General features: G+C 32.7%; 1 protein-coding gene across 8 annotated transcripts in view; it reads right to left on the minus strand.

Annotated features, from left to right (window-relative positions):
- Nucleotides 1-3,995: 3,995 nt before the first annotated feature.
- Nucleotides 3,996-22,456, minus strand: part of LOC148623853 (uncharacterized) — a 74,675-nt gene continuing 56,214 nt past the window's right edge. For all 8 annotated transcript variants that reach the window (XM_088566085.1, XM_088566084.1, XM_088566083.1 and 5 more), the window contains 8 exons: nt 19,031-19,228; nt 17,901-18,056; nt 17,182-17,271; nt 15,412-15,556; nt 12,068-12,230; nt 9,268-11,674; nt 7,395-7,579; nt 3,996-5,449 (listed from right to left, as the gene is read on the minus strand). In XM_088566085.1, coding sequence (XP_088422211.1) covers nt 5,330-5,449; nt 7,395-7,579; nt 9,268-11,674; nt 12,068-12,230; nt 15,412-15,556; nt 17,182-17,271; nt 17,901-18,056; nt 19,031-19,228 — 3,464 coding nt within the window. In that variant the 3' untranslated portion in view covers nt 3,996-5,329. The remainder of the gene's footprint in view (nt 5,450-7,394; nt 7,580-9,267; nt 11,675-12,067; nt 12,231-15,411; nt 15,557-17,181; nt 17,272-17,900; nt 18,057-19,030; nt 19,229-22,456) is intronic.

Consider the following 22,456-nt stretch of genomic DNA (forward strand, 5'->3'; position numbering starts at 1 on the left):
TTTAGGAACTAAGCTCTATAAGGGCATCATAGGGGGTCAAACTAGTATTATGCTTCAGAACTATGTTCAAAGTGGCATAACCCCAATAAAATTTGAGGGATCAAAATTTCATCGTGATATGCACACCATCTTCATAAATGATTATATATTATAGGAGGAGAACAAAATACAAATACAAATATTAATATATGATTGTACCAACAAATTTACAATAAGTGGTCATGACACAAAACCAAATAGACACAATTGTCCTAAACATGAAAGAGTAATCAAGGAAACCAAGATCAAAAGAATGTTATCCAAGGACAAAGACCAGACATGGAAAACAGACACACACAACAAAAATATAAAATAACCAAACAGCGGAAATCGAAAGAATGTAATCCAAGGACAAAGGCCAGACATGGAAAACAAACGCACAACAAAAATATAAAATAACCAAACAGCGGAAATCGAAAGAATGTAATCCAAGGACAAAAACCAGACATGGAAACTAGACACGCACAACAAAAAATATAAAATAACCAACATATTTCATACAAAGTAACAAAGGTAAATGAGCAACTCGAACTCCACTTAAAACTGAGTGAAAGGACCATGTACACCGGTAGTTTAAGCTTCATCTGCTCTCTTAGAAACACCCACCAAGTTGCTCATGAAAAGTCAAGTCAGAGTAGACGAAAGAGGAAAGGAAAACTCTGACACTTTGAACAAATCAGTTTTCATGGTGCAGATGAATACACCGTGACGATCCACGAGTTCATGGTGACGATCACAAAACTTCTGTAGTGATGTCTTCAATCTTGTAGCAACATAACACTGTTCCAGAAGCCTAATCGTAAGAAGTTTAGTGCGATTCAAAAAGTCTGCGTAGTTACGACAAGCTCTGGCATAACGTATGAGTTGTGATATGAAAACTCTATACGCAGTGCAGATGAAAGGATAGTTGACAAGACGGAATTTAAAGTCATCGCGTTTGTCGTATAGTTTGGTCAATGGTTTTCCTTTACCATCGATCTCTAAGTGTAGGTCAAGGTACGAGGCTGACTTCACAGGGTTTGTAGCATCATATATCTCAAGTTCGTTGAGGTAGATGCAATGTATAAAAACTTCCGAAACTAGGATAGTTTAATGATAATATGTCATCTATATATCGGAAACTGAGATTATAGGACCTAGCTAAACGATGTTCTTTCCTTTGGATCGGATCAGCTTAAAAGTCAGCCTCATTAGAGTGAAGGAATAGGTCAACAAGTAGATGAGCACAATTTGTTATCATTTGAATGCGAATCGTTTGTTGAAAAACGCGTACAACCCACTGGACAAATATCTTGTCGGTAAAAAATCACGGCATTTTGAAAATATCTTCTTCGGTATATTTGGAAGATGATTTTGAATTGGTCTTTGCAAAGTATGAGGAATCTTTACCAAGAACTACATATTTGTATCTAGGTGTAGTCTTTTTTTGGAGTAAGAACGATGTATAATGTTTTTGAGTCGGGATTTTAACTGAGTACGGGCAAAGCAAGTTTTAAGAGTTGAAAAATCATAGGTTTTAATGCTATTGTATTCTGATAATAAATTTGAATTGAGAAGATATTTCAAATTTTTCATGATCCACATTGTATATATACAACTGCGGTTGTAACAAGTGTCGTGGTAGGACTGGAGACCTTCTTTGAGAGCTGTTAGTATAGAAGTTAAAAGTTTTGAAAGATGTTTGGTGTTACATTTCACAGATCCAGCTATGTAGCGTTGTTTTGTATAGCTTCTTGTGGAGTTTAGGAATCTAGTACATAGACGTTAGATCATAATCATCGTCTTTGGTAGAGAGACCAAGAGGGGAGATTTATGGCTTTCCACTATCTCTTCTTTGTAGCGTGTGGTAGCAGTATAGGTTATTACTGTTATTAGTTAATACGTCTACCTCTGATAATAAACATTAGATGTTATAAGTTTTGCAGACAAAACAATGTTTTTTTTTGGGCTTTGTCTGCTGGTACGACAACATATTGATGTCATGTATAGTAGACAATGTTTTTGCTACAACGGGGTCCTTGAAAACTGGTGTAGCATTGCCACTCACTGAAAACTGTGCATACAGGTGACTAATCTGGGACACTGAAAGTGTAATCAAGATTCTTGCGGAAATTGAAAAAAAAATGTAATCCAGGGACAAAGATCAGACATATATATTGAGGAAAGTTAATAATTTCGAAATCAAAATCGCATCCAAATTGGAAATTAAAATACTCCATCAGATGCAGCTTGGTGTGACATTCAAAATCTGGTGCTGAACGCTAAACAGTGGGGTTCCAAAAAATTTTTTTCTCATCTATTCCCAACTCAATTTTATGTCTAATACTGATATGAAAACTGAGTTCCTAGCAGGACACATCTCATGGACTGACACCATTGATATTCTGACAAAGATAAAATAGAGTTCTCAGAGCAACTTATAACAAAATGCTTCACATGGTGCAGCTCAGTCTAACCCTGAACAGTCGGTACAGGTATACACACAGCATTCAAACTTGCCACAGCTCTTAATTGGGATTGTAAATAAATGTTTGATACCTATAATATTCCCACAACAAAGGAAGAGGTAAAAGCATTTTAAATTGGGTATTAGACATAATAAATAATTTATACTAAGTAGAAGGAAATATTTATTTCTGAACCCTTTTTTTCCCCCTCATTCACATAAGGCCAGGGCCATATACCTTTATTTCCTTTTGTGGTATGAAACTTCAAAGAGATCCATACAGTTTGACTCAGGTTTATGCCCAATAACAAGGAAAATGTTTGTTTTTTTGGCCTTTTTGGCCCCTATTTAAGCAGTTCAAGATGCAACTCAAAGAATGATCCAAACTTTTCTGAAGTGGTACAATTTCAATATAACCATATAATTCTTCTAAAGTTATTGTCTAGACATCAGAACAATGTTAGTTTCTGGCCTGTTATTTCTGAACAGTTCAAGTCACAACTCTTTTTTGGTATGGCACCTTGCAGAACAATTTCATAGAGATGAAAAACCTATACACTAGCTAATGTCTGGAAATCAAATGTCTTCGAAAGCTGGACAAGGCAAGAAAGATGCAGATGAAAACAGACATACCATTATATGACTGCAATTTGTTTGTGGTTGTATAAAAACAATTCAAAGTGTTCATTCGATCCTTTATTTGAACAGGCATCTGAAGTCTGGGTTAGTTCAGACATATGACAGGAGACTTTACATCTAGAATCTTCTTGAATGGTAAGAGGCTAACCAAAATTTACAAAATCAGAGCAATTATTCTGTGGAAAAATGTAGGAAATTACCTTTGTTTCATTAAATCTATTATAAAACGAAACTGGATTATTTACCAGATTTAATGCTGCACTCACTCCAGTCGTCCAGAATGAGGAAGGTATATCATAGTCCCCTTTTGCAGGTTGTCAGTTACTGGTGAAACTATTTTACCACTAATTAAGAAAAGCAAGTCATAATGCAAAAGCGAAGTACCAAATTTCTAAATAATCCATCCAATGGCAGCTATGAAACCTGTCACGAAATTTTTATTATGCATCACCTAAAAAAAGTATTACACAAAGTCATATGTTCAACAGAAGGTAGATAGGCAAGGAACCTAGAAAGGTAGATAGGCAAGGAACCTAGAAAGGAAGATAGGCAAGGAACCTAGAAAGGTAGATAGGCAAGGAACCTAGGAAGTTATTGTTATTTTTGGCATAACATACAGTACATGTAGATTACTTGAGGTGGTTCTCATGCTGGGACATGGGTTTCTTCTTTCCGAAAAAAAAAAAGAAAAGGTTTTATGGTTTTTTGGGCCATCTGCAATATCATATATTGTACTTAATTCATTATAAGTGTATAAAGTACACTTATATAAAGAATGATTTCATTGGTGTCAACACTGTTGCATATCAACTGCAGGAAATCTTGATTTACCAACCCATTAATATTGTAGTGCATCAATAAATAAACACAATTTAATTTACAAATATATTATTTAAACTTAGAACTGCTAGTATCTAGTGTACTGTACAAATAAATAATGAGTACAAAAATGTACAGTCAACTGAACACAACTATACAAACTGTGGTCAGGTTATGGGGAAATCCTACAGGAAACATTCTATAAATAGCAATGTTGACCTCTATTGGGGGAACAATGCTAAAAAAAGTACTTGTTCTAGAATCTTTAAAGTCAGCACAACATATTAGGTGATTTACAACTGACTACACTTGTACACTTTCCTTACAATAAAGTATACCTGTAAATTATCCAGAACCAAATAGGACAGACAACTTGTAAAATGTTTAAAACAATCATTTGTATATGTTTGAATAAAAAAAAATCAATAGCTTCAAAAGGTACATGTATGAAATTTGTAGGCTGTTATACTCCAAAACAGAAAATTAGAGATACCATGTAAAACTGGGTGTCATCAAAACATAACATTACAATCTAGACACTTCTTCACACAGATCAACTGAATGTACAATTATTTGATTTTTTAGCAGTATGAGTGAGGTAGTTTTAGAATACAAAAACAAAGTAACATGTACCAAAGTAATGAACTTACAGCTAATGTTACATTGTAATACTGTTCTCAACAGAAAGGCACATGTTTTGGTCATTATTACATTTTGGTTTTTTTTGGTCTTATTGAATTGTTAATTCAACATGAGGTTATGGAGAAAATTGTTTGGCTTACTGGCTTCTAATTCCATGCTCCTTGACTTCTTACTTTCTAGTTAAATAAACAAAAAGACCATTTTGAACTGTTGCATGACCTCTTCTTTTAGGTCAAAAATCAAAATAATACAAAAAAAAATGAATAAAGCTATTATAGCAGACTGAAGGAAGTCATTGATAAATAATTTTTGTCCTCCATGTAGATTACCAGTAAGAGACAACGTAACTTAATATTGCAATATAAAAGAAGAAGAATTCTTCATATAAAATTTTGAACTTTATAAATGATCACATATTTAATGACCTTGGTTACCAGTAAAGTCCCCTTCTATTAAAAAAATGCTTTTATTGATCAAAATCAAGTCTTTTTTTTAGAATTAAAAAAGTCACCAACAAAATGAAATACAAACACCTAAAAATATTTCTAAACTTTCCCACCAATAATAAACAAAGTCTGTGAAATATACAGTCATTAAATATCACAAAAAGGCATGAAAATAAGGAGCAACTGCAACACACAATGATGGTCATATAAACATACAAATATTGCATACAAAATGATATTGCATACAAAGTATTTTAGCACTAGAAATGAGTAAGCACCAAGTTTTGTGAACACAATCTTACACCTCAGTTTGTTTGGGTTTGTTACGGCAGAAACACATTAAGAATTTACAGTCAAAGTAAGACTGGCCTCTGTCTTCATGTCTACATATCAAGTCCTTTGGTCTTATTTCTGTTTCCTGTAAAAAGATAAAAAAAAAAAAACAATGTTTATTTTTCTTACAGTTTGATAACTTTACATGTAATTAGAATACAGACAAATTTTTTTTGCATGAAATTAGTTATCTCCCTTTACATGATAATACCAAGATTATGTTTTCTTCAGAACTAAAAATCCACCTCTTCAAACTCAATAAAACTTCACGAATATGGAAACATGTACAAAAGCAGATTTCTATAAGAGTGCCAGAAAAATTCACCATCATTTTTTATTTTTAGCAACTTTGCTCCGGAGACCCCATAGACACGAAAAGTGACCACTGCCAAATGTCCTAAGTTTGACCTTCTTTCATAGGACCAAATCACAACTTCCACATAAAATTACAGAATGAAAAAAAAATCCCTTGTAAATTTGATCCTTGCCCTTTAAAATAGCGTTTAAAATGCAAGTTTTGATGCTTATGTGGTACATATGAACTCAACTGGATGTTTCTTTTTCATATCAAGTCAGGTTTTTTCTGCTTTGAGGCTTTTAAGTGTATGACCGGCTCCAAAATAAGTGTTTTTGGTCAACTCAGTAGGGGTTTTTTAAGTGGCACATGTATTCAAAATTTATGTAAAAGAATGGAAAATCATGGTTGTTTTTACATCTTTAAGACATTTCTCTCTCATAATCCAGAATTTCATACCAATGCAGTGCGAGGGAGTATTCCAAGAGGTTAAGACAATTGACTAACACTGTAATTTTGCCAAATGACCTTTGCCGCAGGTTAAAAGCAGATTCTAAATGTTAAAATTTTTACCTTTACCCTTTCTACTGCTTATGAATAGTATTTATTGGCTGTTATTGTGACACTGTGTGTCCAAAAAACTCAAAATGAGACAATATTTAGCTCATTTGCCCAATTTTACCCTGATGCCATAAGCAATTATGAGTTTTACATTGAAAATCCCATAGAAACCCATTTTTGGACTAAAATGAAAAAAAAAATGAGAAAAGAAATAGGGTTTTTTGCCACATTTCATGTTCATTCCATGAATTCTGAGAAATAACCCCCCAAAACACATAAAAATAGCATGTTTTACAAAAATGTGACCTCTCTTATAGGTACGTGGACACAATTAATTTCGTAGTGTATTTTAACAGACCTGTTTGACATATAAAAAAATCCACCGCTTCGAACTCAATAAAACTTCACGAATATGGAAACATGTATAAAAGCAGATTTCTATAAGAGTGCCAGAAAAATTCACCATCATTTTTTATTTTTAGCAACTTTGCTCCGGAGACCCTGTAGACATGAAAAGTGACCACTGCCAAATGTCCTAATTTTGACCTTCTTTCATAGGACCAAATCACAACTTCCACATAAAATTACAAAATGACAAAAATATTCCTTGTAAATTTGATCCTTGCCCTACAGGAAGAAACACACTAAGAAAAAGGAACTATATTCGTATACAACGAAAAGTTATGGGGAATTAATTGTGATCTTGATTAAAGTTTGATAGCTCATGATATTAAAAATACAAATTTTGAATTCATGTTCACCAGTTTTAGAATATAATGTAGAAAGAACTATGCACAAAGAAAGCACAACTTAGTAAAAAAATATAACAAGAATAGATATGGTTGAAAATGTCAAAGATACAACAACCCCACAGGGATAAAAAAAAAACTCAAGGCCACCCATGCATATTCAGTGAATGACAATAAAACTCTCGCATTACAGGCCAGGCTGCAACTGGCCCCCAAACAATATACATTGTACACAGGTACAGCAAAATAGGTGCCCCTACAGTCTTTAAATACCATAAAATATCACAAAAAACATGAAAATAAGGATAAGTTGCAGTGCAACACATAATGATGGTCATATAAACACAGAAATATTACATACAAATGATATTGCATAAAAAGTGTTTTAGTACTAGAAATGAGTAAGCACAAAGCATCAAACCTACATTTGAATCATCTGTTCGTCTACGACCCAGCCTCTCAACATCATCCATGTTGTAGTTCTTAATCTCAAATGGTTCTTCCCTAATTTTTTGTATCTGTCGTGTGTCAACCCATGCTTTTGATGAAGGACTTTTCTTTGTCTCTCCATTATCAGATCGAGCTGGAGCTGATCTACTCCTTTTAGAACCTAAAATTTATACAAGATTAAAGGTAAATTTTCATTCTGTACGAAGTGAAATAAGAATTTTGTTGTCTTGTGTTGTATTTTTGCACATTTTTTATATAAATGTATATTCATACATACGCACATTTACATGGAATGTATTTTGTGCATTTTGAATGCATTTATTTTTATACCAGTGTAAATGTGTAACTATACAAATATGAAAATAAGTCTAAATCTAATGTATGGGAATGGGGCTTACTGGTAAATATAAGGACAATATTAATATAGCTAAACATATATCTGATTTACTCTGCATAGAAACAGCTTTGTCAAACATCCAATGGTATGGACAGGATCTAAAATCACGTGATAGAAAAAGAGCATTACAGTGAACAACTGAGCCTAATAATGATAAACTCAAAAAGTGCAAAAGTCTGATGCCTTACAAATCTAAATTTAATCAAAGGTGAGATGATAAAAGATAAAAAAAAATGTTTAAAAATTTGAAATAACTATGATTGTACATCTCGTGTATTTAAACACTGAATTTTGTAGTTACATATGAGGTGACAAATGCATTTGTATAATATGCACTTTAAATGCCAATAAATTATGAATGTAAATAGTTTTTAAGCAATTTCAAGAGCAGACTATCCATAAAACTTGTGGAATAAAAAAAAAACTTGTAGGAAAACTTGTAAATATCAAAGCATGTTTTCCATTTTCTTTTGCTATAAATTGAAATATATAGCTTGTTTCTAAAAGGTACCACTTAAAAATAACTACTAAATAAAATTGGTATGCAATTTCACAAAATTAGCACCTATAAATAACATAAAGCACTTCATTTCCTACGGAATGAACTTTACATTTCACTATAAAACATACTGCATTATACATAAATCTTGTAAAAATTACAGAGATTAAAGTACCAGTTAGAATATTGAATATCCTGTTCATTTGAATATTATGAGCATAACAAGTTTTCTGAAAATGTATCAATAAAATTGTCGATAAAATCAATGCTATACATTGTTGATCCAAGTGAATAAAATAAATGATATACATATAAAAACTGCTCTAACAACAGATAAAATCTCAGACTTTTGTACAAGCATTTTTTCTAATTTATTTTGTTATTCACAAGTCAGTTATTTGTAACACAGCTTTTTTTTTTAATGTGATCTTAAAAAGGACCCTGGGTTTGTCAAAATTTGTTTCTGCAATAGAAGAAACAAATAGCTGTTAACCCAATAGGCATATGGCTAGAAGTAATGAAAGAACTTAATAGTGAGCAGGCTCACATGCACCATGCCCCAGTTTAATATTATGGTTGGATATTTCTAAAAGTTATCAATGCAAATAAAACAAATGCCATGCCTGTAATATTCACAACAACATATTGTGTCCTTACAACTAACCAAGTTTCTTGAAATTCTGATCTGAAGGATAAAATTTTGTGGGTAATATGCACAATTTCATTTCATTTCATTACTACATACCAAGTTTTGTGAAATTCTTTTCAGTAGTTTGAGAGGAGTTGTGATGATGAATAAAGGACTAATGGGTGGACACCTTGAAAACAATACATCCCCACAACTTTGTTGCGTGAAGTATAATGATTTATAGATGAAGTAGAAAGGACATACAACATTTTGGACACTGAACAAATAACCTACAGTAGGTAACAATCCATATAAAGTATTTACCTTTTTTCTGTTTTTTCTTTTCTTCAGAAGATTCACTATTACTGTCTTCATGAGTGGATGATGATGCTGACACTTCACTGTCACGTAACATGCTTTCATATCCACTACTTGTTCCTCCATGAAGTTTATCCAGTTTGAGATGAGATCTAAGATCAGCACTTACATTGCTACTATTGTCACTACCATGACCACTACTAGAGTGACTTGGTGTTCGCGGTTTGGTAACAGTACTATAAGGAGAGAGTAAAGTCCGTTCAAATGACACAATTCCACTATCATTTCCACTGTCTGAATCTGTTCCACGACTAACATTCAGTTCATTAATCCTAACATTGTAAAGTTTACCTTTTTCACCTTTTTTTGTTTTGGACTTAGCTTTAGATAAAATAGGAAGTTTACTACTGGTGACAGGAGACGTGCTACAGACTGACGATGTCCCACTACTTATTTGCACTGAGTCTGAAGACAATTGTCTTGTTCTCTCCTTTGTACAAGATACTGGTATTGATGTTTTACTGGACTTAGGTGTGTCCCTAGGACTTGATCCTGTGGATGATGATATCGATATTGATTTGTTCGGTAATGGTGGCTTTGACTTAAATGAAACTTTACAATTCAAACTTTCCTTGTCCAGAGAATATTTTAAGGACAAATCTTTTAACAAATCTGAGGTAGAATTCTGCTCTTGACTAGAAATGAATTGAACATTATTTACAATGAATTCATCTGGTGGTATTTTACTTGGAAGCTCAAATTCACTGGTTAAGTTTGGGTTTGAGGCACCATCAGGTTTCCTTGATAATGGCTGTGCTAGTTTATAAATACTTTCATAATCATAAGTTTGATTTTTGCTACACTCACAACACAAACTGTGATCTGATTTTGTCATTTCCTCAGTAACAATTAAATCCTCCTCATGTTCACACTCCCCTTGATCATTCTCCTTGTTAAATGATAAGTTACTAAATGTGTCATCATCAGCAACTTCATTTACACTACAGTTGTGTTCTAGCTGTTCATCAACTTGCATTTCATAGATAGACTCCCTATTATGTTGTATTACATGACTGAATTCTCCAGTGTCAGCACTACTGTCAAAGCTAATGTCAGCTATATTAGCCATTTCATCAGGGCACCCTGCTTCGACTGGAGTAGTATTAGCAGGTTCAACAGTTTTACAACCCGTCTCTGCTGACTTACATCTAGTACCATCAGCACATTCTTCCTCTTGCTCTGAGGAGACAGATCTTAACCATTCAGTAACCCTTTTTGTAGTACTCGTTGATGTAGGAAGTTGTGACTTAGTTAGATTACTCTGTGTTACACCTTCCTTTCGTTTCATACTTGGAGAATTCTTTGGAGAATGCTTTGGAGAGTGTTTTGGCGTAGAAACTGACATTTTCTTTTTATTTTCAGGCTTTGGACGTCTATACTTTGATTCAACATGTATATCTTTATCACCTTCTACATTTTCATTAACAACACTACTATGTTTTTCTACCCAGTCTCTGACAAATGGTTTAACATTGCTATCAGAATCATTCATACTTGTAGGTCTGGAGTTAGAAACCTGAGCTGTAATGGAGGAACTACTCTCAGCACTAGCAGTACTATCTGGTCGATCTATCTTACATTTCCCTTTACCAGACTTAGATTCTGATTTCAATGATTTATTCTGATTAACAGTCCCTGAGATCATTTCTTTTGGGCCATCTACCCATTGTTCTTCAGCATTCATTTTGGGGTTAAACAAATGTTTCTTTGTTTCTTGTTTTTCATGTTTCTCATGTTTTTTACAGAAAGCATCTGGTCCATCAACCCAGCGTTCTGATTTTTTCTCTGGATATGTATTGGCCCCAGGCCCATCAATCCACTGTTCTCCCTTTAAATCTTTGGGAGGATTCACTTGGCGAGATGCCTTCTCCTCCTTTGAGCTGGATAGCCTTGTTCTTATATTGCTTTTCTTAGGTACATGCATTAGTCCTAAAGTTGGTGATAAAGGAGGAGACAAGACCTCAGAATTGTCATTTCTCATAGGAAGCTTACTCATATTATGATAATATCGTAACTCAGCATTGCTCCTCCCACTATCTGATGCTGACCCCTCATCTCCTGATGAACGGGACCCACTGGGTCGTCTTGGTAGCCGTGGATTTGTGCGGGGTACTGAACGAGGTGGTCCCTCATTGTCTGTGACTTCACGATCACTAAGAGAATGTCCACCAGGACCAAGATAAATAGCAGTATCACATGACTGTTCACTACTCGATGTGTAATCTGGGTCAGATAATGAAGATGTGTACACCATGTCTTCACGTAAAGTTCCCATACGAAATCCACGAAGCGGTCTACGCATCCTAACATCTGTCCCATCTGTAGAACTATCATCTGAACTGGTTCCAGAAAACTGAAAATAGTAAATGCATCAGTAACTTTCCTTACTTAAGGAAATTTTAATCTGCTATGTAATGACACACAATTTGATATTGCACTTTTTACGTTCCGAGTAAGGCCTTCTGGAGTTATTCCCCTTACTATACAATATACAGCATCTTTTTTCCAATCTGTGCCTTTTCACACAGTATTAATGAAAACTTATTTAAGTCATCCCAATGGTAAAGTAATGTAGCTCATGGTCTGTTTTAGTATTTTTTTATATAGACATTTCACTAATTGAGTACAAAAATTCTAGGACTGAAGGGTTTGTGCTTTTGGAAATAATAACATGTCATAAATAACTTATATATTTAAAAATTCATAACATTTTGAAGGAAACATATATTGTACAGTAATAACTTACCCTGGTTTTTCTTCTTCTCATTCTGTGAATGCGAGCAGCTAATTGAATCACTTGTAATGTTTCATTATAATTGTGAACTGATGAAGATACATGTGCTATCATACAAGCCCGGCAGGATATATTTCCCAGTGAATCCTTCAAAAGTTGGGTCACTTTACTGTCCCTGAAAGTAACATAAAAATTCATATGAATTAATCCTATATTTTTGTTGTAAATTTTGGTATACTAACAAAAAATGAATATAAAAATTATTTCCTTTGAAAAATATTGCATTCCAGTGGAAGCCTGACAAAAAACTCTGTTATATATCTCTGCATTCATAGAGTGCAAAGTTAACATCCTCACAATGGCTTCTTTTTGCCAAGTTGTATCTGAATTAAACAATAAACATAGCATTGAATCTCATGTTCAGTAATGTTGTATACACAAACAGACCTTGATTATCAATTTAATATCACAACCTGCAATCCTGAACTTGAGTACAGTATTGGCCACACCATTAACGACTTAACAATTACATCAAAACTCTAGGCATGTGCTGTTTTTTCTTTGAACATTTAACAATGTTATATGTATATGAGTAGAGATGCAGCTGCTAGAGAAAATCATTTAATTACTAAAACAACACTGAAGAATCTTGTAAAATTCCTAATTCTATTAAAAGGTAATCATTTGATTCTGCAACGAAATTATTTTATTATTTTTGTAACAAGAAATTTCAAAAGCATAACAAACTTGAAAGAAACCACTTGTAAAAACAAAGTCAAGCATTAATTCTCTTGCCAAACATCTCTCTAGTAAAGTACTTCTTCTACTAATCTAGTCAATCCATTTCTATGGCAAACATTTTCACATTAGCATGTGGTGCAATCTATACCATGTTTAGATCATAAAAAAAACTGCAACAATTTTAAAGTTCTTTTTTCACTGAAGTAAAGAAATCAGCACTTATTTACCAGAGAAATTAATCAGAACCATAGCCAGAAAGTGATTTGGAACAACCTCAAGTCAACAGTTTACACCTGAATTTTTCTTCTTTCATCACGGTAATAACAAAATAATGAAGAGATAAAAGTTTATAGTGAGTTTGACATCTGTAAGTCATTACTACATACAAAAAAAACTTCAGATCACCAATTTTTTTATCTTCAGTTTGATAGTCACTAAAGATGTACAAAAAATAACCACTTTAGTGCTAGTAATCAGATTTTTCTCTGCATAATTAATTAAACATTTAATCTAGAACATCTATCTTGTCTGATCAATTAATAGGCAAATAAAAATTCCTGATTTTTTTGGAGCCAATGCACTGTGATTAATGCTTAATCAAAATTTAGCTTAATCCTTATCTTAGCAGTATTTATTTCCAAAACGTATTCTATTTAAAAACGGAGCTGGATCTTTAGATGAAAAAAAAAATGACATGTGCAATTAAAGTTCATGACAACAACCACAAGACCTGACAAGATATTATAAAGTTTGAAGTTGTTTAAATGGTTCCATGGTAGGAAGAGGTGACATTAAGGTTCTATGTCTCTGTATAATCTTTTTAAAAATCATAAGGTGTCTTCTTAGTCAGTAAATCTAGTTTAATTTGAGTTTGTCATAGAAAACTAAAGAGGGGATACCATAAATTCAGTTAAATGGGAAGGTGGGAGGGACAAACAATAATTTGAGATACATGTAAAAAGAAACAGGTATGGACAGGCCATAAGCCAAATTGAGAAAAAGGAAGGATGGAGGGACAGGCAAAAGGTTTAGTTACATGTGAAGGAAGGAGGATGGGGCAGACAACTAATTGATTTACATGTAAAGGAAAGAAGGAGGGACAGACAATAAATTGAGTTACATGTAAAGGCTAGGGGGAGGGATTGACAACTAATTAAGTTACATGTAAAGGAAAGAAGGAGGGACAGACAATAAATTGAGTTACATGAAAAGGAAGGAGTGTAGGACAAAATGGAAATGAAGATGAGAAGGACAGACAATAAGCTGACTTTCATAATTCCAATTTTTTAAAAGGAAAACGGCAGCAAAAGTGAACACTTTACAAAACCACCATGCATCTCATCATGCTAACCTTATATTAAAACAAAAAAAAATCCCAACTTTGAATGTTTTTCTTCATCTTTAACAAGTTTTTTTCAAGGAGTTTTTTTAATGATAAAAGTAAGTTCATACCATTTAAGTGACAACAAATCAAGCTGTAATCATGTGAATGCTTTAAAGTTAAAAGTCTTCCTTTTATAACGAACTTTTTACTGAAATATTTCATACAATTTTATTACAATAAATCAAAAATTATATGGACTGTCATTATTTCCTCTTACCATGATTGTCATTTCAAATCATCAATACAGAAATTGTTCATGTAAAATGCAATTAAATGAAAAGGCGCATTTGAAAGGAACATGTAAGGATAATTTGTGACTTAATGTCTTCATCTAGTTTCAAGCAATAGAAAAAGGGATCTATTTCATGTGTTATCAAACTGCTATATCTTGAGCAAGTGTTTGTCAGGTCACAAATCAGGACAAAACAGGATCAATATAAGGACCATTCTTCATCCCTCAATCACTTCTCTAATCATTGCACAATAATATTTCATACCATCTCACGATGATTCATAAAAATCTATGTCCCATAAATCACTCTATCTGTTATATTTCTAACACTTTTCCGTTAAAATGGAAATTTCTAGTTTCCATGTATAACCAATAGAAGAAACCAAAAACTTTAAACTACACAGTTTAATGGCCTTGTCAAAGTCCAGTGTTTTTTTCCTTCCATAGGTCAAGATTCATTAAAAAAAACAATCATAGTGCACAATTAACGTGACAGATATAATTATAATACAAAATGTACTTTATAACATATGGACAAAACATATCTAAAGTTACTGTCATCTGAGTACCACAGGATAAAGTTGTTGATCAGTCAATGAAACCAAAAAAAAAAACATTAGAATCTTTGGATGTCGCCTTGAACATTAATATAAGGCAGAGTGAGTGTCAGGTTAACAGTGTTTTTGGATGTCACCTTGAACATTAATATAAGGCAGACTGAGTGTCAGGTTATCAGTGTTTTACTTCAACTAACTAAAAACATCTTCAAGTTGTTGTCAAAGAGTTTTTGTCAAGACCTGTTCTCTTAGGAGTTAGAAGCTGTTGTATTTGTTGATAAAGAATGTTATCACATCTAGGATTCCACAATTTAGTTTTAATTTGGTTTAAAGAACAACTATATCACTTGAAAGACTGATGAACACAGTTTTTAAAATAGCCCATAATTTTATTCAGTTTTTGGTTAGTTTTTATATAATGCATAATGGCATAATTATTTACCTATTTGGAAGGTGTCTTTGACCGTTTAATAAGGCCATTATGACATTTCCTAATGCTTGTAGGTTGAGACTTGTACTGTTTGGGTCTTTAGATCTTGAAGGACTTCCAAGGTCAATAAGATGCAGTCGACTTCTACCACCAGCAACTGCAAAGAATTAAAAAAAAAATTTGGATTAAAACAGATACAAAACCAATTGGTCTGACAAAGTGTATTGTTACATTTGTAACAGATAAAATAATTAATGTAAGACATTTCTACAGAATCTAGTAAACTCTAGATAGGTTATATCTATTTTGCATCTTTAACTGGTTTTCAGTTCAATTTAGAAAATTTCTTCCACACTGAACGACAGTCAAACACTTTGTGATTGTTCATCAGCTGAGATGCACTGAAATTAGTTTTATACTGTAAAAAAGAAGCCGGTACTTGACAATAGTGAAGTACTACAAATTAGTAGTGACGATAATTAATTGTCATCATTTGGTAAATTATCTATTAAGATGAGGCTGTAATCAACATCCATGTAATGATGTAGATTTACTCAATTATTCTGCAAACGTGATTGAAAAGCTAATGACTTTGTGAGGTTTTCTGGTACCTATACTCAGTACCATTACTTCTATAGCATATGTAATAAGCAATCTTCAAGAACATTGACTTCTAAAATACACCTAGATATATGTATGACTTATTATGGAACCACAGAATTAGCCCTTTATAGTTAGTTTTAAACCCCATTTTTTTTACGAGAGCAGAAAAGAAATAAAAATTAACATAGGCAAGCCAGCAATGGCAAAGTTTCAGAATATATAATGCATTAGATGTAATTTTGATTTCATCTAATTTCTGATCATGAAAATGTAACCTTTCAAACAAAAGATCCCTTAGTCTGACATTTAGCTCATATATTTCCCAAAATACTACCACTAAATCACAAGACAATTGCATACATATTATATTTGGTTAATATTTAATGTCCCATCAAAAAACATGCAATGATCACAATCCTTCGATCAAAACTCTAAGCAACAGGTCAATTTACCAACAATTCAACATTTCAAAATTCAATTTGCTTCTAGATGAGAGGATTTCGTGATTGGCATTGCTAGAATTATATTTGATTTGGAAACACTCACATAGGAATAATAGGTATAGAATTTTAACGTTGGTAGATAGATTTGGTATTCCGATGACAAACATAATTTGCTATGAGAAAGAACGATTCTTACAGTCTTCATTTGCCATGATTACTGTACAGCTAACTGTAAATTTGATTGTATATATCTCAAGCAATTATTCTGTGGTTCATCAGAAATGTCAGATGCATTTGTACAAAAACAGAGAGTTATCAGCAGGGAAATCCTGATAGAGTTTGTCAATAGAAAAGCTTCCTATAAATTGTGTGACACCCAGAAATACCGTTATAAATGAATTCTTGATTGACCAAGCCATTGATTTATGCAAATGATAGCTCACATCCATCATACAAGCATTAAATAAGCATCAACTCATTTGACAATTGTTGACAATGTTAGGCTTTTTACTTTACAAGTACTGTAATCTTTCATTATGCAACCAAACTGTCAGAAAATACTCTACCCATCCAAAGACTATTGAAAAGCACAGCCATTCATTTAATCATCTGTGGCATTTAAAAATTTGCATCATTTTTTTTCAAACATAAATGAATCAGGACGTAAGCAAAGGTAGGGTAAATTTGTGAGTGCAACTGCATCTAAACCATGTGAGTCTGTCACTATAATACCTACCGCCAGGAATTCCTGCCTGGTTGGCCTTCTCTATTCTGTACTGGTATACATGTACAGTGAACAACATGTGTGATGCTTGACCATCTTCCTCTGTAATATAAAGGCAATGAAAAATATTCTTTTCAAGGAAACCACCTCATAATGAGCCTGAATTAAAAACAATCTGATTATTCACTATGTAATAAAGACTCATTGCTTGAATTCTTTAGATGTTTTACATATTTCCTTTAACTTGCATTTCAATAATTAACAGTTAAAACCATATTTGATGATTCGTTTCTCTGATACTGATTGGTAAATATTTTCTCATTGTCATGATCTCAAAGAAGCCCCATTTCCTGCTTCAAAAATACATAAAAGGATCCTTAGAAAAAGCTCTAGATGAGTCTAATCAATAGTAAATTATAGAGATTAATTAATTTTTGCATTTTTTCAGCTCTGAAAATTTGCAACATTGGAATAAAATTTAAAATTTATACTGTCTCTACTAAAAAAAACCAAAAAACAACAGTAACAGTTTGCACAGATAGACTGATCTACATGTAAGATATCTCACTTAGGCAGTAAGACGACTATCTTGATGATACCAATCTCTGAGAAATTCTGAGAAAGAAACTATATGGTATCAACATCATAAAATCATAATGTATTACACATTTTACCCACTGCTGAGGCATCAGTATTTTTTTGCCAGTATTTTTTGCTGCTATTTTATTTACCTAATTGTGTTCTGGAGGCCAAGGCAGCATCTAAGTAGTAGCAAGCTCTTTCAGCTGTTGGTGCACGAAGTTCACTTTGATTCTCTAGCTGAGTGCCACAGATAGGGTCTTCTCTAAGATATACACCAGGAGAAGTTCCTTGTCCTGACTCTGTTCCTTTAATGATTACATCAAAATTTTCTATTAACTTCCATTTTCATTTAAATCTAGAGTAACAGATATACACAACTTGACTATATTGTGAATCAAGAGAGATAACTCTGACTCAAAGGTGTCTATTGTTTATTGTTTTCCATCTCATATTTTTTTTCTCTTTCTTAAAACAACATAAGAATTTTAGATAACATTTTTCTAATGAGCTACTTGGTCTAGGTTTTAGTTGCTGAGTATGCAAACTGAAAACTCATTACCAGGAAGACAAATATGAAATTGTAGATTGTCTAGATCAGTTATTGTAAATTATGTGTCTGCTTCTACTTCATTTAAAAAATCATTATTACAACTAGTTTTTTGTTGGTTTTAAAATATTGATATTACTTTTCTATTTTAACGGAGATTTTACCCTTCTGCCTATCAATTCAATACTTCAATATCCAGTTATAATTTCATGTTATCAATATTTATTGTTTTTTTTTGTTTAAACTGCTATTTTGGAAACAATGTATCATTTTCTACCATTATAAACATGACATATAAATTTGATGTGGCATATTTTTATCATGGTAAATCGCCCCACACATTGTTCATTTATTGACATCTAGAATTAGTACAATTTCAGAATACATGCTGGTTAATATAACAAGAGAAACAATAAAACAGTTTAATTCCTAATGTTATATAATACCTGAAATCAATGTATCAAATTTATCTGTCATTAAATTAATTCAAAATAACAAGCTTGTTTTCTAATTATCATTGGATACTGTGTCAATTAAATATTGAAACTATTCAGTTAAAGGGGTGGGTGTGTTATAATAGTGGATACGATAAAAGCAAATCAATAGTTGATTCCTGTAAACTGAACATTTGTCCCTAACAAGAATCAAAAATACATCAAAGTTGAGGCAACTAGAGACTGAGAAAACTATGAGATGTTATACAGAATACACCTATTGGAGATAAATGCCTACCTAGCGCAACTTCACTCAATAGGTCTCGTAACAGCTCCTGCTTTCCAGCTACTTCCACAGCAGACACCCTCACAGAAAACCTGGCACCAGTTTTGTCTTTTTGTTCATTAATCAAACGAAAAAGCCATGAAATAGCACTTGGTACTATTCCTAAGGTTTGTGCTGATTGGTCTTTTCCCACCATAGTGTAGGATTTACCTGAAACATTCAAAACAGAGGATGTGCTGAGACTAAAGGACCAGGAAATACTTGAACCTCTTGAGTTTGGAGAGGGAATATCATGTTATAGTGTGATATTGGTATGAGATCTATGCTAATCTTTCTGGTAAAATAACTGATAGGAAGATAATCTAATCCAGTGGTGATAAAATGGACAAGGAATTATGAAACTAAATATATATATTTGTCAAAAGATTATTTGGAACTGCAATGTATTTCATACTTTTCAGGGTCAAATGTTTTATCAAATGACAATTTAAGTGCATTTTTAAATATGCTAGTTCATTGAAGCAAGAGTCTTCAATGGTCACATCAAATGGACATTTCAACCCATACATATCATTTATATCCAAAGCCATCAGAAATTGTCTATCTCCCAAATTATGCTTTGGGAGGAAATATACACGTGTTAAGTACCAGTACTCCAAGTGTTACTAGAGATAGAACATGCAACTTTCTTTATTCACAGAGACATGAAATTTAATGTCTAAATATAGATATATATTTTTCTATGACAAATAATGCTCCTAATTGGAATAACTCTGAACACCACTGGTGATATCTCTACATTAATACTGACTAAAAATACCCATCTAACCATTACCACACACCATGAAATATCAAACTGATTTTATACCTCCTACCAAAAGAAACTGTTCTGATTTCTGACCAGTAACACCAACCAAAACAATCTGATGTGACAGATGGCAGACCATTACCACCAAACCTCCAACCAACATAATCCATCAAGTAACAAAAGATTCTGACCATTACTGTCCACCAAAAAACCTATTTGATTTCAAAGTCTGATGACCATTATAAAATGGACTAAAAGCTTGGTTGAATGATTAAACAAATGAAATTCTAAAATGTAATTAAAAAAGTCAACAAATTGATTTTTCAATATGTTAAAATCTGACGGTTAACAACCCTCCACTTAATTAATGTTTGACTTCATAATTAGAACAGTTTTATCAGCTAGAGAGGAAGAGACCCTTGGCTTTGATTTGATTACAGTAAGATATGGACATAAACTGGAGTCACTACATTCATATTTACTGTCTATATAAGCATTTAATTTGTCATTTAAAAAACAGGATGTTTGACAGGTTTCTGAAGAATCGAAATAAACATCTTTTTGATTCTCACGCCATCCTTCACATATTGACAGAACTGTGGCTCCAGAAAGTACGCTTTCAACTGTAATAAAGACTTCTGAAGAATCGAATTATACCAGACTGAGCAGACTACTTCTATCTTTAATCTTTTTCCTAGAATTGGTCATATATGAATTCCATACATGATATAATTTTCTGTTCTTGCCTCTATATTTTCAAAGTTATCACAAAGATAAGAATTTACACATTGTGTTTAGTGTTAAGATAAACCTGAATTAAAAATCCCATCAAATAAAAAGTATAAAATGGTTTCCATAGCATTGAATTGTTACATATTCCTAATGCCTTGCATCACTATAACAACAGTTTATTTGAAAAAGATCAACTTTCATCTATGAGTGGAATCTTGAAGGAAGCTGTATGTAAGACAAGAACAGATGATCCCACTTTCTTATAAAAGTCAAGTTATCTTTGATAAACCAACCTCAAAGACAACAAACGATCACTTCAAAAACAGCTTTTGAAAAAAAAAAAATAACAACATAGTCTCTGTAATCAAAATTTAAATAAAATTTACAATTTGTTTTAAGTCATAACTGGTGTCTTTTAGAACAGGTGCCTTGTGTATTTATTGGTATATCAAAAACATTCTTGTTTGTATAAGTAAAACACACTTAAAAGGATTGTGTTGGGCTAACTTTTATTTCTTCCTGCATTATAGATACTTCAATAGTTCTGAAGGGTTCTTATAAAACAAAACAAACAGACCAACCCAGGATAAGGTAAACTAATGTGATAGTAAGCTGTTGTAAGTATCTACTTATACCACCTAATTAATGACAGTAATGTAGGTACACAACATGGAAGGAAATGGCGGACTCCTTCCTTCAGTAAGTCATTCATTAAACAATGATAAGGAAGTTTTTATGTACCGGGCAGATAGGAATGCCAGTACATGTGCATGGTCATAGAAGTACCAGTACATGTACATGGTCATAGGAGTGGCAGTTTCTCCTAGTTGGTGCCTTGATAAATCTTTTAGCAATTTTCAGAATTATTTTATGCCATCCACTTCTTGTCATGCATTTTACCCAACAAACTGTTTCTTCACATAACATTAATAACACAATTATATTAATAGTTTTAAAAATCCTTGTGCTACTTTTTGAATTAAGAACATTTAAAAAATCACATTTCCAAAGAACAAGCAAATGTAATTGTTGAAACATTTGGAGCTACATGTATCTAACACAACTTTATATCCACTGTTGACATAGCTAAAACCCTACGAAGACTAACAATAGAACTGAAGGCTACTCTTTATATTATGTTTAAACAGTGGAGTGAAAATGAATTTAGATAATCTACAGGGACTTGTTAGATATTTGTACTCAATCGATGGACTCAAGTGACCTGTCCCTTATTATACTAATGCTTTACTTTAATGCTATAGATTAATTTTATTGCCAAGTTGACTATTGTGGCTTAAATTAATTATTCCCACCAGGAACAACTCAAATAAAGAGGATAATTCAATCATTTTCTCCTTTTGATGACAAAGACTGTTTTAAAGCCAGAAATGTTCCTTCATAAAAACACCAGGCTCTTAAGCATGTTCAATTAGATTTAAAAACAATGTAGTACTGTTGCATCAATATGCATCGTTTGTATTTGGTATTTAACCAATCAAATCTAATTGTTATAACCATATTTCATTTATTTGATACAAAAGCGTATTGCTGGGTTAGCTGATAATCAAATTTTGACACATTGGAAGCAAGATTGGAAAAATGACTCATTCCAAAAGTCTATAGCCATACAAGGATGTCCGTCAGAAATCTACCGTCTCATGTACCGATTAAATCTTCCCTTCATCTGTTGATCTCTTCCGTCCAGTACAATGAAACTAATTTACACCAATCATCAAATTATAATGAAAATTGTTCCTAATCAGAATCATTACTTCAAGTGGTATGGAGATGCTATGGAGATGCACAAAACCGTTCAAATTGGTCTAAATCAACTAAACAAAACCATTGTAATGGCCATTCAATAATTAATTAAATTGCTTTCACAAAAAATTTGCTTA

The sequence above is a fragment of the Perna viridis genome, chromosome 2 (assembly GCF_037379345.1).
Source record: "Perna viridis isolate PV_CMFRI_1.1 ecotype Kerala chromosome 2, ASM3737934v1, whole genome shotgun sequence".
In the NCBI taxonomy this organism is placed as follows: domain Eukaryota; kingdom Metazoa; phylum Mollusca; class Bivalvia; order Mytilida; family Mytilidae; genus Perna; species Perna viridis.